The 17970-nt window shown below is 38.7% G+C and overlaps 1 protein-coding gene across 4 annotated transcripts in view; it reads right to left on the bottom strand.

Annotated features, from left to right (window-relative positions):
• The window catches only part of FAM169A (family with sequence similarity 169 member A), a 73056-nt gene that overhangs the window by 25368 nt on the left and 29718 nt on the right, over positions 1–17970 (bottom strand). For all 4 annotated transcript variants that reach the window (XM_032404196.1, XM_032404197.1, XM_032404193.1 and 1 more), the window contains exon 6: positions 2338–2517. In XM_032404196.1, the coding sequence (XP_032260087.1) occupies positions 2338–2517 (180 nt within the window). The remainder of the gene's footprint in view (positions 1–2337; positions 2518–17970) is intronic.

Genomic DNA, 17970 nt, shown 5'->3' with positions numbered 1-17970 from the left:
GTTTTTAAATATCACCATAAGGTATATTCATACAATGGAATACTAAACAGCACTGAAAATGAATAAATAGAGCTATGTGAATCCACACGAATGATTCTCATAAACATAAATATACAAATCAAACTGCAGAATTCACACAGTATGCATCATTTATATATAATTCTTTTAAAGATTTTATTTATATATTTGCGACAGCACACAAGCGGGGAGGGGTTGCATAAGGTGAGGGAGAAACAGGCTCCCAGCAGAGCAGGACGCCCGACACGGGGGCTCGATCCCAAGACCCCAGGATTATAACCTGAGCCAAAGGCAGACACTTAACTGAGCCACCCGGTGCCCCAGTTTTTAAATATGTTAAACAAGATGACATATTGTTGAAGGATATATAAATATGCTTTATAAGTCTAAGAGGGACACCTGGGTGGCTCAGTCGGTTAAGCACTCAACTCTTGATTTTGGTTCAGGTCATGATCTCAGGGTCTTGAGATCGACCCCCGCATCAGGCTCTGGGCTGGGAATGGAGTCTGCTTAAGGTTCTCTCTCTCCCTCTCCCTTGGCCTTGGCCCCGGCCTCGGCCTCGGCCTCGGCCTCGGCCTCAGCCCCATCCCCGCCCCTCATACACGTGTATGCATGCACACTTTCTCTCTCTCCCTCTCTCTCTCTCAGAAACAAAACGTCTAAGAAATATATGGGGAGGGCACCTGGGTGGCTCAGTGGGTTAAGTGTCTGCCTTCAGCTCAGGTCATGATCCCAGGGTCCTGGGATCGAGCCCCGCATCGGGTTCCCTGCTCAGTGGGGAGCCTGCTTCTCCTTCTCCCTCTGCCATTCCCCCCCTTACTTGTGCTGTCTATCTCTCTGTCAAATAAATAAATAAAATCCTTAAAAAAAAGAAAGAAATATATGGGGAAAATAAATGCCAAACTGAGGTAATACTTATTTCAGGGAAGGGAGTGAGCTAATTGGGTGGGTGTACAACGGTACTGGCAATGATCCATTTCTCATGGATGGTACATGCTGGATGGTTCTTAAGTATTTGTTGTCTTATTCTTTACATCTTTTTGTATGTCTGAAATTACTTTCTTTTTTAATTTTAAAAGCTACCAAAGAGAACCCAAAGAAGAAATGGTCAAAGATCTAAATATACATTTCCCCAAAGATGACACAGAAATGGCCAATTAACATATGAAAAGATGCTCAACATGAAATGCAAACCAAAACTATTATAAGATGCCACTTTACACCCACAAGAATGGCTATAATCAAAAAGACAGTAACAAGTGTTGGTGAGGATATAAAGAAATTTTAACTCTCAAACACTATTCATGGGAATGTAAAATGGCACAATTGCTTTGGAAAACAGTTTGGCAGTTCCTCAGAATGTTAAACATAGGGCGCCTGGGTGGCTCAGCCGTTAAGTGTCTGCCTTCGGCTCAGGTCATGATCCCAGGGTCCTGGGATCGAGTCCCACATCGGGCTCCCTGCTCGGCGGGAAGCCTGCTTCTCCCTCTCCCACTCCCCCTACTTGTGTTCCCTCTCTCACTGTGTCTCTCTCTCTCTCTGTCAAATAAATAAATAAATAAATCTTTAAAAAAAAAAAAAAGAATGTTAAACATAGAGTCACCATATGACCCATCAATTCCATCCACACCTAGGTGCAGAGAAACGTCCACACAAAAACTATACAAATGTTCACAGCAGCATTATTCATAACAGCGAAAAGTGGAAACAACCCAAAAGTCCATCAACTGATGATAAACAGAATGTGGCATATCCATAAAACAGATTATTCATCCATAAAAAGGAATGAATACTGCTTCATTCTACGACATGGATGAACTTTAACAAAATTTATGCAAAACAAAAGAAGCTAGACACAAAGGGCTTATAATATAATCATATCACATGATTACATTCCTATGAAATGTTGAGAACAGGAAAATCCATACAGAAGAAAACAGATCAGTGGTTGCTAGGGGATGAAGGAGTGGGGGAATGAAGGGTGACTATTAACTGGTGCAGGGTTTCTTTTGGGGTAATGAGCATGTTCTGGAATTAGATACTGGTTATGGTTGCACAGCTACAAAGGTAATAGAAACCACTGAATTGTACACTTTGAGAGTGTGAATTTTATGGTATATGAATTATATTTCAATATTTTTAAAAAGCCACCATACCTCCAAAAAGCCGTATTCATGACATAAGGACACATTTGCAAAATGAAGCCCTTAGCGACCCAAAGAATCCAAATTAGTTAATAATGCTATATGCACATTTACAATATTCTGCAGAAACAACTCAGAAGTGACCCTGAGAATAGTTTAACCTTTTTTAATTTACCTGTGTACATGAGAGAGGAGAGTGGATACCGCAAGCCAAGAGCATCTTCCGTAAAGGAATCAACAAAGTCCTCCAGCATATGAAGCCCAAAATCTTTGCCCCGGTATTTCTTTCTTACAAACATCGTATCAAGAACTGGCAGTTGGTAGCTTTGGGTAAGAAATGAGGCACATATGCTTCCTGCAGTCATAAAAGAAACCCAACAATTTTTCACATTAAAAGGCCATATATGTGTATATGTTTAAAGAACATGAGTTAACAGTCTTTCTAAAAATGGTTAGTTTTTTTCCTACATCAAGAGTGTTAAGAAATTTATCAATTTCATAATAGAAAATGCTTCCCAGCTGCTATTACACATCACAAGGTATACATGTGATAATGAGAAGAGCTATGTATTTTGTCAACAGTATCATCTAATACAAGTCACTATTACCATTTTTTTAAGTATATACTAGAATATGCATTGCTGTCTACAGACTTGTACAACTTTAAAACTCATCAACTATTACATTTTAAAACTGAAAGAGTATGTGATGACTGTACATAGTATACAATGCATGAAGTACCTCACTACAACTTGAGTACCTGAACATCCATCTATCCCTTTTTCTCTAGTGAGTACAGTCTACTGTTTTTATCTACTCCATAATGGCAAAGAAACAAATCAGTTTTCCAGATTTTTAAGGACTACAGATTAGGACTAAATGGAAACATCTGTCTTAGAAATGCCTAAGTCAGCAATCTTTTTGCTGTAAATGTGTTTTGTTTTTTTTTAAAGATTTTATTTATTTGACAGAGACACACAGCGAGAGCAGGAACACAAGCAGGGGGAGTGGGAGAGGGAGACGCAGGCTTCCCGCTGAGCAGGGAGCCCGATGCGGGGCTCGATCCCAGGACCCTGGGATCATGACCTGAGCCGAAGGCAGACGCTTAACCGACTGAGCCACCCAGGCGCCCCTGTAAATGTGTTTTTTTAAATATCCTGTATGCTTAAGGTTAAACAGGAGCAATAACTTATAGTAACTACATATGCCTCTTCTATTAAAACAGCTATGGTGATTTGTCTTTTTAAGAACGCTGATTTGTGTTCTGACCCTCCAATTAGATATGTTTGCTCCTTTAACACATTTTAAGACAGTATATAAGTTGTGGGCATCACGGTGGGGCATCCTACTCTCAACATTAATTTTAGAAATAGTTCACAGTTATCAGTCAATATTCTCATTTTGTGCCTCAAATAAAAAAACCTATTCTCTCAGATTATTCATATGATTTCAGATAATCCCACCAATGCAGTTCAAGGAAGACATAAAATTTCAGGTAACAAACATCTCACAAACTGACTTGTACCAATCATATTATTTGATGAATTGGTCAATGTAACAAGATCTTTTTTTAGTTCAATGAAATAATTTGAATTATTTATGACTAAATTGGAGAATTTCAGTAACTTTCTGTAACAGTTTCTAAGACTATCAACTAATTTAAGCTTAGAATAAGTAATTCTCATTACTTAAATCCTAACTGCTGACATTCAGCTAAGATATTTCTAGGGGTTAAAAGGTCTTATAGAATGGCTATAGTTAACAATGCTGTATACCTGAAATTTACTAAGAAAGTGGATATTCAGTGTTATCGCTACAAAAAAAAAGGTAACTATGTGCAGCAGTATCTTTTTTTTTTTTTAAGATTTTATTTATTTATTTGACAGAGAGAGACATAGCGAGAGAAGGACACAAGTAGGGGTGTGGGAGAGGGAGAAGCAGGCTTCCCGTTGAGCAGGGAGCCCGATGTGGGGCTCGATCCCAGGACCCTGGGATCACGACCTGAGCCGAAGGCAGAGGCTTAACCACTGAGCCACCCAGGCGCCCCTGCAGCAGTATCTTTTAATTAGCTTGATTTGGGTGAGTATTTCACAATGTATACATGTATCAAATTATCAAGTTGTACACCTTAAATATGTATCACTTTTAATTGTCAATTTTACTCAATAAAGCTGAAATATATAAACAAGCAACTTGTAAGAGTCTAACAGGTAGTCTCACCAACAAGCTACTATGACCATAATTAATTTTTAATGTCTTGAAATCAGAGTTTTTCAAAACTGCTGGTAGTGATTACAAAATCACAAGAGACATTATAAGCACTAGTAGTTCAAAGGAGAAAGCAAAAAGTGAAAAGTGAAAGCACTATCTAGTTCTAATTCTCAATACAGAGTCTGAGAATTTATGGCTGTTTACTATTGTACACACTTCAGGTTCCTTACAAAAGTATAGTAATTATATGAAGGAAATTATCCACAATTTGATTTTTTTCACACCAACATTTCTTCTACTGGAGAGGAGGTAAATTAAAGCATCTTATATTGTTGAAATGGTAAATTTATGGAACTAGTAGTAATCACAAAGTTTAAAGTTCTTCTATTATTTATTTGCCGTGTACATATTCATTGCAAAAAATGATGCCGATTCTCTCCCTTTGATTAAAAACTTACACAGCTGACCCTTGAACAACTTGGGAGTTAGGGGCACTGACCCCCTGAGCAGCTGAAAATCCACACACAACTTTTGACTCCCCTAAATTTAACTACTAATAGTCTACTGTTTACTGGAAGCCTTACTGATAAAAGTCATTTGTAAGTTATATGTATCATATACTGTATTCTCCCAATACAGCAGGCTAGAGAAAATAAAATGTTATTAAGAAAGTCATGGGGTGCCTGGGTGACTCAGTCTGTTAAGCTGCTGCCTTCGGCTCGGGTCATGATCCCAGGGTCCTGGGATGGAGCCCCGCATCGGGCTCCCTGCTCAGTGGGGAGCCTGCTTCTCCCTCTCTCTCTACCTGCCGCTCTGCCAGCTTGTGCTCTCTTTCTGTCAAATAAATAGATAAAATCTTAAAAAAAAAAAAAAAAAAAAAGGTCCTAAGAGGGGTGCCTGGGTAGCTAAGCTGGTTAAGCATATGACTCTAGGTTTTGGCTCAGGCCATGATCTCAATATCCTGGGATCGAGCCCTGTGTCAGTCTCCACACTCAGTGCGGAGTCTGCTTGTCCCTCTTCCTCCTCCTCTGCTCCTCTACCCGCTCGTACTCTCAAATAAATAAATAAAATCTTAAAAAAGTCAAGAGAAAATACACTTATAGTACTGTACTTATTGAAAAATACCCACATATAGTAGACCCATGGAGTTCAAACCTATGTTGTTCAAAGGGCAACCATACTTTGTATAAGTATTCTATCAGTATACAAAGATATCAAATAAAGAGCAGAAAATCTTCCCATGTTACCAGAAATTCTTCAGACCCATCAACAGCTGTAGACAATAGCATAATTATCTAGTAAAGCAAAACCACAACCTAACTTAGATGAAGTTTTCATTCAATTAAATTTACTAACTGTAATTAAATTAAATTTAGCATTGCACATGGTAGATTGAATACTTATAATCCTCAAAATTCCATCTTTGACCACCGTTGTCTTCTATATATTCTCTCTGGGAAACCTCACCTACTCCCAAGGCTTCTACCATTTATCCAAATATTGATAATCATGAATCTTTAATTTACATAATGCATGAGACTTTTCCAAGATCAAGAATGGAAGAGCCCACATAAATGTAAATGTAACAAAAATCACACGATTAGTTCAATAAATACAGAAAAATCATTTGACAAAATCCAACACCTTTCATGATAAAAATACTCAATGTCCTAACTTGATAAAGGGACTTATGGAAAATCCACAGCTAACATCACACTTAATGGTGAAAGACTGGATGGGGTTCCTCCTAAGATCAGGAACAAAACATAACTGCTCACTCTTACTGCCTCCATTCAACACTGTTCTAGAGATTCTAATTAGGCAAGAAAAGGAAATAAAAGGCAGCCAGACCAAAAAGGAAAAAGTAAAACTACATTTATAGGTAACATAATTTGGGATATATAAAATCTTAAGGAACCCACTAAAAAATTATTAAAACTGATAAAAGGCAATTCAGCAAGACTGCAAGATGCAAGATCAATATACAAAACTCAATCATATTTCTATACACCAGCAATGAACAATTTGAAAATGAAATTAAAGAAAACAATTCCAGGGGCGCCTGGGTGGCTCAGTCAGTTGAGTGTCTAACTCTTGATTTTGGCTCAAGTATGGTCTCAAGGTCATGAGATCAAGCCCTGCATCAGGTTCCATGGTCAGCACATAGTCTGCTTAAGATTCTCTCTTTCCCCCGGCCCCTTCCCCCATTCACAGCATTGCTCTCTCTCTCCCTGAAATAAAACCTTAAAAAAAAAAAAAAAAAACTCCATTTATCACAGCATTAACAAATAATAAAATTCTTACAATTAAATTTAGTGCAAAAAAAAAAAAAATAGTGCAAAACTTGTATCCACACTAAAAACTACACACACTGTTAGAAGAAATGAAACAACATCTAAATAAATGGAAAGACATCCATGTTCATGGATCAGAAGACTTAACGCTGTTAGATGTCAATATATTCCTCAAATCAGGGGCACCTGGGTGTCTCAGTCATTAAGCATCTACCTTCTGCTCAGGTCATGATCCCAGGGTCCTGGGATCGAGCCCCACATCTGCTCCCTGCTCAGCGGGAAGGCTGCTTCTCCCTCTCCCACTCCCCCTGCTTGTGTTCCCTCTCTTGCTGTCTCTCTCTTTCAAATAAATAAATAAAATCTTAAAAAAATATATATATATATATATATATATTTTTTTTTTTTTCCCCCAAATTGAGCTAAAGATTCAAAATTCTCACCTAAGGCACTCCTGGGTGGCTCAGCCAATTAAGCATCTGCCTTCGGCTCAGGTCATGATCCCAGGATCCTGGGATCAAGTCCCGCATCAGGCTCCCTGCTTAGCACGGAGCCTGCTTCTCCCTCTGCCCCTCCTCTGCTCATGCTCGCTCTCGCTCTCTCTGACAAATAAATAAAATCTTTAAAAACAAAAACAAAACAAAAAAACCCACAAAATCCCCAACTAAATCTTTTTGCAGAAATTCACAAGATGATCCTAAAATTCATACAGAAATGCAAACAACCGCAAAAAAGCCAAAACAATCGTAAAACAAAAAAAAAGTTGAAGGACTCACATTTGTCATTTTAAAACTTACAAAGCTGCAGTAATCAAAACAGTATGGTACTGGCCCGAGAACAGTTACAAAGATCAATGGAATAGAACTGAGGGTCCAGAAACAAAACCTCTTATTTATGGTTAACTGATTTTTGACAGGGTTTCCAAGGCAATTCTATGGAAAAAGAATAGTCTTTTCATTGAACAGTTCTGAGACAAGATATTAACCTAGGCAAAAAAAAAAAAAAATATGTTGGACTCCCTTCCTCACACCATATACACAGATTAACTGCAAGTGGATCATCAACCTAAATATAAGATCGCTATAAAACTAACACTATAAAACTCTTGGTAGAAAACATAGCAGTAAATCTTTATCACCTTGGATTAGACAAAGCTTTCTTAGATAAATACCAAAAGTGACAAAGAAAATAAATTGGATTTCATCAAAATTTAAAAATTCTGTGCTTCAAAGGACACCATCAAGATAGTGAAAAGACAACCTTTAAAATAGGAGAAAATATTTCCAAATTATATGTCCAAAAGACCTGTACCTAAATTATATAAAGAATGCTTATAACTCATAATAAAAAGACAAATAAAACCCAATTTTAAAATGGGCTAAGAATTTAAATACATATTTCTCCAAAGAAGACATACAAATGGCTGACGGGTATATGAAAAAATGTTCAATGTCACCAATCAACAGGGATATGCAAATCAAAACAACAAAGTATCACTTCATACCTATCAGGATGACTATCACCAAAACAAAACAAACAAAAAAACCAAAGATAACAAGTGTTGGTGGGAATATGGAAAACTGGAACCCTTGTACACTGTTGATGGGAATACAAAATGGTATAGCCACTATGGAAAACAGTATGGAAGTTCCTCAAAAATATCAAAAATAGAACTACCATATCATCCAGCAATCCCACTTCTGGGTATTTATCCAAGAATTGAAATCAGGATCTCAAAAGAGGTATCAGCAATCCCATGTTCATTGCAGCGCTATTCACAATAGCCAAGATGTTATGACAACCTAAATATCCACTGATGGATGAATAAAGAAAATGTGGTATACACATACAACGGAATAAAATTCAGTCATTTAAAAAATAAATCTTGCGATACATGACAACATGGATGAACCCTGAAGACATTATGCTAAGTAAAATAAGTCAGCCACAGAAGTACAAATACTGTACGACTCCAACTATGTAAGATATCTAAAATAGTCAAACTCAAAGAAGCAGAAAACAGAACCATGTTCACCAAGGGCAGGAGAGATGGAAATCAGAAGTTGCCAATCAATGGGTTTAAAGCTTCATTAATGCAAGATTAGTAAATTCTATGGATCTGCTGTATAACTTTATTCCTATAGTTGACAATATTGTATTCTATACTTAAAAATCTGTTAAGAGTAGATCTTATGTTAAGTGTTCTTAAACCAATAAAGATTAATCACTTTAATAGAGTGAATTTTATGATATGTGACTCTTGAAATAATTATGGTGAGTGGAAGAACCCAGGCTAAAACAAACAAAAATGTACACACTGTAATGATCACATCTTATAAAATTCCAGAAAAGCAAGCTAATCTACAGTAATAGACTGGAGATAAGTGTTTGCTTGGGGATTCGTAGTGGGAAGTGGGATGGTTACAAAGGAGCAAGAGAAACTTTTGGGGATAATGGATATGTTTATCATCTTGATTGTGGTAATAGTTTCATAGCTGTAAACATAAAACACAATTGTAAATTTTAAATATGGGCAATTTTTTTTTATGTCAGTTATACCACAATAAAGCTGGGGGAAGAAAAGTTAAAAAGAAAAAAAAAGACAACCCAATTTAAAAATGGGCAAAGGATCTAAACAGACATTTTCCCAGGGAAGACAAACAAATGGCCAATACGCACATGAAAAGATGCTTGACATCCTTAGCCATTAAGGAAATGCAACTGAAAATGACAATGCCATGACACTTCATACCTACTACACTGCCTAAAACCAAAAAGATAAATAAAAACAAGTGTTGGTGACAATGTGGAGAAAATGCAATCCTGGTACATTGCTGACAGTAATGTAAAATGGTGCACTTTGGAAAACCATTTGACAGCTCCTCAAAAGGCTAAACTTAGAGTTACCATAAGACCCTGCAATTCCCCTCTTAGGTATATACCCAAGAGAAATAAAAACACACCCACACAAAAATCTGTACACAAATGTTCACAGCAATATTATTTATAACAGCCAGAAGGTAGAAACAATTCAAAGTCCAACAAATGATGAAAGACAGTATTGCTACATCCATACAATAGGGCATATTATTTGGCCATAAAAAGGAACGAAGTGGTGATAACATGCCGTAACATGGATGAAATATGAAAATAGTACTCCAAGCCAAAGAATCCAGACACAAAAAACTACTGTGTCTGATTGTATTACTGTATAACTCCATTTATATGTCCAGAATAGACAAATCTACAGAGACAGAAATCTAGAGAGACAAGCTACTGGTTGCCTAAGACCAGTGCCGAGGGAGTTGAAAAGTGACTGCCAGTGAGTACAGGGTTTCCTTTTGGGGATGATCCAAGTGATCTAAAATTGATTATGATGACAGTTGTACAATTTGGTGAATCTACTAAAAAAAACTGAATTGTATAATTTACATGGGTGAATTGTATGGAATGTGAATGCTACCTCAATAAAGCTATTAAAAATCTAAAAAGAAGACAAGCGCCTGGGTGGCTCAGTCAGTTAAGCGGCCAACTCCTGGTTTCAGCTCAGGTGATGATCTCAGGGAGTGAGATCGAGCCCTGCATGGGGCTCCATGCTAAATGGGGAGTCTGCTTGAGATTCTCTCTCTCCCTCTCTTTGCCCCTCCCCACACACATGCACTTGCTCTCTCAAAATGTTCCCTCTAAATCTTCAAAATATTTTTTAAAATTGTAAAAACAAAAAGGTAATTTATACATGTGATTCCAACAAACCATTTATAGTCAGATTTTTCATAGATACTCCCCAAATCTGATCTTCTCTTAGTTGACCAATTTTTACTCACCAAACCTGATCTTCTCTTAGTTGACCCATTTTTCAGTAAATCTCATCACCCCCACCCAGCTGCTTACAGCAAAAAGTCAAGAATTCATCCTTGACTCGTTTCCTTCATAGCTGATGTACAATCCATCAGAAATCCTGCATCAGTAACTTCATAATTTATCTCAAATATAGTGACTTCTACCCCTATCTCCCTTGTCCAAGCCACCATCACCTCTTAACAGGGCCTCTCTGCAACAGCCTCTTAACTAACTAAACTCAATTCCAGTATCCCCTCTCCCGGTTTTTCACACAACAGTTACCTGTTTCAAAGGCAAATCAGATTGTGTTACACCCATGTTCAAAACCCTTCAATGGATTCTCATTACCCACAGAATAAATTCAAACTCTTTCCTTGGCCTATAAGACCATTCAGGATATGGCCCTGCCTCTCCCCATCCCCGTATCACACACTCCCTCTACTTTAGCCACTGGCCCTCTTGCTATTTCTCAAACGCCCTGAACTTTCTTCTGCCTCAGGGCTTCTGCATTTCAGTTCTTTGCCTCAAAACCTCTTCTCCTGAAACTTCACATATCCCATCATCCCCTTACTTCCTTCAGAGATGCTTACCCTGACTTTCTATTTAAAACACACACTCTCTCGGGCGCCTGGGTGGCTCAGTTTGTTAAGCGACTGCCTTCGGCTCAGGTCATGATCCCAGAGTCCCAAGATCGAGTCCCACATGGGGCTCCCTGCTTGGCGGGGAATCTGCTACTCCCTCTGACCCTACCCCCTCTTGTGCTCTCTCTCTCTCTTCTCTCTCTCTTAAATAAATAAAATCTTAAAAAAAAAAAAAAAATACGGGGCGCCTGGATGGCTCAGTCGTTAAGCGTCTGCCTTCAGCTCAGGTCATGATGCCGGGGTCTGGGATTGAGCCCGCATCGGGCTCCCTGCTCAGCGGGGAGCCTGCTTTTCCCTCTCCCTCAGCCTGCCACTCTGCCTACTTGTGATCTCTCTCTCTAATAAATAAGTGAAATCTTTAAAAAAAATAAATAAAAATAAAACACACTCTCTCTTATCTACTTTCATTTTCTTCATAGCACTGTCTACTTGTTTATTCACTGCCAACTCCTCCTCTAAAATCTAAGCTCCATGAGGGGAGTCAACACAATTTTTATTACTAACTCTCAATTTCTCCCTCTTGCTCTTTCTCCTACTCATCTTCTTTCACTTTTCTTTCCTTCCCTCTCTATATATAGCAGCTTTCAAAATAACTTTTGAAAGATGGATAAATTTTCACAAAACCATTCAGCATCTATTCAAATTCAAAAAGATATTCTACCACACTTGAATGACTTTCTCTCCTCATGAAAATCCCCATTTCTTCTTTGTCCACCAGGAGTATGTCTTCTCTCACCTTCATAAATACTGGTTTAATGCCTCACAAAGGCATCGGTGGGTTATTGTCTCCACAGAACACATGCATAATGTGAATCCTAAACAAATAATGTGATTATATCTACACGAGAAACCTTGTCATATAGCACTACACAAGTATTCTCATCACAGTCCTGATGCTTTATAAATCAGCTATGGCAACGTTAGCTGTTGTAACAAACCAATATGGAAAGCTCAACGTTAAGACTCGTTTTTACTTAAGTACCAGTCCCAGGCAGGTGCTACGGCAGAGTGGCTGGCCTTCTGGTGCACCATCATCCAGGAACGGTTTCGGTTACCTACTGCGGCCCAACAAACCATCCCAAAATGTCCTGGCTGAAAACAAAAATTTTTGTTATTTATCACAAGTTTTATATGGTTATCATATGGGGAACTGAAACAGCTGAAAGTCCAAATGGCTTCACTCCCACAAAACACAGTCTGTATCGGCTGTTGACTGAAAGCGCAGCTGGGCTTGCCACCCGGGAGCCTCAGTTCTCTTTAATGCAGCTGTTTGGGCTTCCTCACCACATGGCAGCCTTGAAGTAGTCATACTTCTTACATGGTGACTTAGCTTCTAACAGTATCAAAATGCAAATTTCCAGGCCTTCTTAAGGTTTAGCACAGTGACACTTGTGCTGCATTCTACTGGTAAACCATGTCACAGGGCCACCCAGACTCAAGTAGACTACACAAGCACACACATACTGGAATCATGATTCACTGGGGCCCACCAAAGTAACAGGAACTCAAGTTCCTTCTGTCTTGTGGCTTCTCCAACCACTAGGTCTTCAAAATCCACTGCATTCAGCAGACAGATGGAGAAAAAGAATGCACCTTAACCACTTTGATCCAACATCATATCATTTTTCATTACTTTGGAAAGAACTAGACACATAGCCCCAAGCTGTGAAAGTGAGTGGAAAATATAATCCCTGACTGGGCAGCTATTGGCCAATGACTAGAATATAGAAGATAAAGCACAAACATTTGGTGAACAGTTGGTAGCCTCACTAACCTTCCCCTTTCTCTTATCTCCCAGTAGATTAACATTTCCTTTTTAACTGTCAGGAAATCAATGAGCACATCAAAGCAGATAGTACCTTTTGCTGGCAGACTCCCTCCACAGTTACGTTTGGTTATCTCAAGCTGTTTCCAGTAACTTACATCCTCACACCAATATTCATGAACACACACTCACTTTATATAAGTAAGAGTTTTGACTGATCTCATATACATTTCAAAATTACACTGACTTCTGAGGCACCTGGCTGGCTCAGTTGGTACCGCATGTAACTCTTGATCTTGGGGTTGTGAGTTCGAGCCCCATGTTGGGTGTAGATACTATTTAAAAATAAGATAATAAAATCATAAATAAATAAAATTACACTGACTTTTGTCAAAATCCACACCTCCCCCATGTGATCGAACTTACATTTCTAACTATGTATCTCTACTTACTGTCTCATAGGCTCATTGAACTTTACATGTCAAAATTGAACTCAAGTATTACCAAATCCACTCCTCCTTCTGTATTCCCAATCTTAAAACCTTCCCACCTAGGCACCCAAGCCAAAAAAACCCCCAAGAGTCACCACTGGTTTGACATATAGACATTAGAGTCAGGACACACTGTCCACCCAAAAATCTCCCTCAAATCTGTTTCCTTCTCTATCCCTATTGCCACATTCCCAGTGTTGGTCCTTCTTTCACCTGGACTACTAAAATAGCTACCAACTAACTGACTTCCCTGATTTCAGAATACAATTTCCCTACCCAATCACCAAGTCCTAAAAAATTATCTCACTAGGGCGCCTGGGTGGCTCAGTAGGTTAAGCATCTGCCTTTGGCTCAAGTCATGATCTCAGGGTCCTGGGACTGACACCTGTGGTGGGGTCCCTGCTCAGCGGGGAGCCCGCTTGTCCCTCTCCCTCTGCCACTCCCCCTGCTCGTGCTCTCTAATAAATAAAATGTTTAAAAAAATTATCTCACTAAAATACTTAATCATGTTACCACTACATAAAATTCACTGATAGCTTCTTTGCCAGTAAAATTTCAAGCTTCTTTATGGCATTTAAGACCCTTCACAAGAGGACCCTCCATCTTTACCTCTCCCCACTCTACTCTCCCTATCCATTAGTCCCACCAGCTTACCCAGGGTGGCATCCCAAATACACCTTGAACTTTCATCACTCTGCCTTCTTTCATATATTTATATTCCATTTATATGTTTACTAAGATTGTTCTTTCCCTTCCCCCCTTCTCTGCCTACTGACATTCTCCTTACCCTTCAAAGCCATTTTATTTACTTATTTTTTAAAGATTTTATTTATTTGTCAGAGAGAGAGACAGAGACAGAGAGCAAGCACAAGCAGGGGGAGCAGCAGGCAGAGGCAGAGGGAGAAGTAGACTCCCCAATGAGCAAGGAGCCAGATGCGGGACTCGATCCCAGGACCCTGGAATCATGACTGGAGCCAAAGGCAGATGCTTAACCAACTGAGCCACTCAGGTGTCCCTCAAAGCCACTTTTAAATAGCATTTTCTCAGGGTGCCTGGGTGGCTCAGTTGGTTAAGCGACTGCCTGCGGCTCAGGTCATGATCCTAGAGTCCCAGGATAGAGTCCCGCATCTCCCTCTGACCCTCTCCCCTCTCATGCTCTCTCTCTCTCAATCTCTCAAATAAATAAATAAAATCTTTTAAATAAATAAATAAATAAATAGATAGCACTTTCTCAGTGACACCTTCCTCTAGGCAAAACTTACTGCTCCAGCAATGTCCACAATAGCCAAACTATGGAAAGAGCCCAGATGTCCATCGACAGATGAATGGATAAAGATGTGGTATATATACAATGGAATATTATGCAGCCATCAAAAAATGAAATCTTGCCGTTTGCAACGATGCGGATGGAACTAGAGGGTATTAGGCTAAGCAAAATAAGTCAATCAGAGAAAGACAATTATCATATGATCTCACTGATATGAGGAATTTGAGAAGCAAGGCAGAGGATGCTAGGGGAAGAGAGGAAAAAATGAAACAAGATGAAACCAGAGAAGGAGACAAACCGTGAGAGACTCGTAATCTCAGGAAACAAACTGAGGGTTGCTGGAGTGGTGGGGGGTGAGAAGGATGGGGTAACTGGGTGATGCACACTGCGGGGGGTATGTGCTATGGTGAGCGCTGTGAATTGTGTAAGACTGATGAATCACAGACCTGTACCCCTGAAACAAACATTATATGTTAATAGTAATAAAAAATTACCCATTAACCTAAAAAAAAAAAAACTGCTCCATTTTTCAGTGACTACTATTGTTGATACCTCAAATACAGTTCTTATCAAACTGAATTATGAGTGTTTATTTAATGACCAAAGTTTTCTGTTTCATTCACTAAATTTTTGGTATTTAAAGGCACAGGAACCCAGGACCAGCTATCTTTGTGTCTACACTGACAATGCAATCAGCCCTACCTCCCCAGTAAAGAGAATGCTTACTGGAAAGCACGTGGCCCTTTAAGTGGCTAGAAATTCACCTGAAAACAAAGTAGCCACTTCATTTCGCAATGACATATTTCAGGTAGCCACACAGTAGTTGGGACTTCCCCATGTCTTTGCTCATTTCCTTTAAAAAAGGATTATACCTAAACAAGCTCAATGCCCTACAATATAACCTCACTCGTCCAACACAAACTTCTACTATGTTTTGCCTTTAGCTATAGCGTTTTGATAATTCCTTTAAAAAAAAAATCTTAAAACAGAAGGGCTAATCAAAAAAAATGAAATTTTGCCATTTGCAACGACGTGGATGGAACTAGAGGGTATTATGCTAAGTGAAATAAGTCAATCAGAGAAAGACAATTATCATATGATCTCACTGATATGAGGAATTTAAGAAACAAGACAGAAATCATAGGGGAAGGGAGGGAAAAACGAAACAAGACGAAACCAGAGAGGGAGACAAACCATAAGAGACTCTTAATCTCAGGAAACAAACAGGGTTGCTGGAGTGGCCGGGGGTGGGAGGGATGGGGTGGCTGGGTGATGGGACACTGGGGAGGGTATGTGCTATGGTGAGCACTGTGAATTGTGTAAGACTGATGAATCACAGATCTGTACCCCTGAAACAAACAGTACATTATATGTTAATAAAAAACAAACAAACAAACAAAAAACCAGAAGGGCTAGAGAACTGAATTTCAGTGAACAGGAGGTGAGTGATTTGCCCAAAAAAGGAGGGAAGACCATAGATATATAGATATAGCTCTCAGTTAAAAGGTCTAAAAATCTTAAGGAAAGCTGACTAGCAAATGATGAGAAGGAAAAACACTTCCATTATGAATTACTTCAAAAGAGGATTACAAAAATTAAAAATATGTCCCTTAGTAGTGATCGTAAATCCCTTTGGTAGTGACTCAAAAAAATGATTTACAGTACTTGTTGATTAGATTGTGCTTCCTTCATATGGTTCTTTGTGCTTTCCCAAAATATGGGTCTTCAAATGGAATCAAGGTGGTTCACAGTTAAAGCCAAATAATAATGGGTATTTCCAAAACAGCAGATAATGACAGTGTCCTCAATTTTGTTTTTTTCTCAGCTCGTCTACATTAAATGTGGTATCTGATTTACACAAATTTCCATCTTCTCTATTTCTTGACATAAGGCAAAGAGTTACAAAATTTCCACTGAATTAACAAAGGGGTTTCTTGCTTTTCACAGCTACATTAGGTATTTCTCATTTGCAGTTCTATAGTTAGCACAGCCCTTTTACCATTACAGATCCTGTGAAGACTTAAAAAGTTCAGCTAGTTTCATGGTACACACTGATTAGATTCTGGATATAGTTCATTTTTTAAAATTGTTCACTTTTTGGTTTTAATCAAAGTTTTATATGTACGTTGCTTAGAACACAACAGTCCTACTGGACTGAAAAGAAAAAAAGCAGTCCTGTGACTGCCTCCATGATCCACACAGAAACACTTTCTGCTCCCCAGAAACCACTACTTTGAAATTATTTAGCTTATCTTTCTGGTATTTACTTCCACATCTCTAAATAACTTACTACTTTTCTTGATTTTTTTCCATTTTAGGCATCAGCAACTGCCTTCCCAGGATGGAAGATGAGAATTTAGCTCTTACATTTATCCACCCCACTCCCAATTCCACAGAACCACACTTCCTCAGTGTATTAGGGGCATTGTTTCACTTCTAGTGTGCAGTTTGGATGTGGAGGGATCTAATCATTCTGATTCTTGATCCCTTGTATAAATGCTTCTCTCATTCTCCAGAGACTTACAAAATCTTTTCTCTATCCCAGATTTTTTTTTTTTAAAGATTTTATTTATTTATTTATTTGACAGAGAGAGAGACAGCAAGAAAGGGAACATAAGCAGGGAGAGTGGGAGAGGGAGAAGCAGGCCTCCCACCAAGGAGCAGGGAGCCCGATGCAGGGCTCAATCCCAGGACCCTGGGATCATGACCTGAGCCGAAGGCAGACACTTAACCACTGAGCCACACAGGCGCCCCATCCCAGAATTCTGAAATTTCCTAATAATCTATCTCAGTATGAGTCTATTTTAATTCATTGTGATGGATGCTCAGTGGGTCCTTTTAATGTGGAAATGCATGTTCTATAATTTTGAGAAATTTTCTTGAATTATTTCATTGGAAACTTCTTCCCCTCTGGTTTCTCTGTTCTCTCCTGAAACACCTATTATTCAGACCATTCCTGTAATTTTCTTACCTATTTTCCATCATTTAGGGTTTGTTTTTTCTTGTTGTTGCTCTCCTTTCTGATCCACTTCCTCAACTTTATCTTCCGTACATTGAATTTTGAATTTCCAAGAGCTCTACAGACATTCTTTTAATATATAGTGTCTTCATTCCATCAGTGTAAGGACTACTCTTACCTTCCAAATATATCAATAGTTGTTTTGTTTTGTTTTTCATTGTCTCTTCCAAGTTGTTCTGATCTCCATATTTCATATCACTGGCTTCCCCTAACTAAGCTATTTGTTCGAAGTTATGAATGAGGCATTAAAAAGCTAATGATTAGATGTTCTGTGTGCATGGTG

Source organism: Phoca vitulina, unplaced genomic scaffold (assembly GCF_004348235.1).
Source record: "Phoca vitulina isolate PV1807 unplaced genomic scaffold, GSC_HSeal_1.0 scaffold6, whole genome shotgun sequence".
NCBI lineage: Eukaryota > Metazoa > Chordata > Mammalia > Carnivora > Phocidae > Phoca > Phoca vitulina.
The sequence above is the reverse complement of the archived record's forward strand: the minus strand, read 5'-3'. Positions and strand labels throughout refer to the sequence as shown.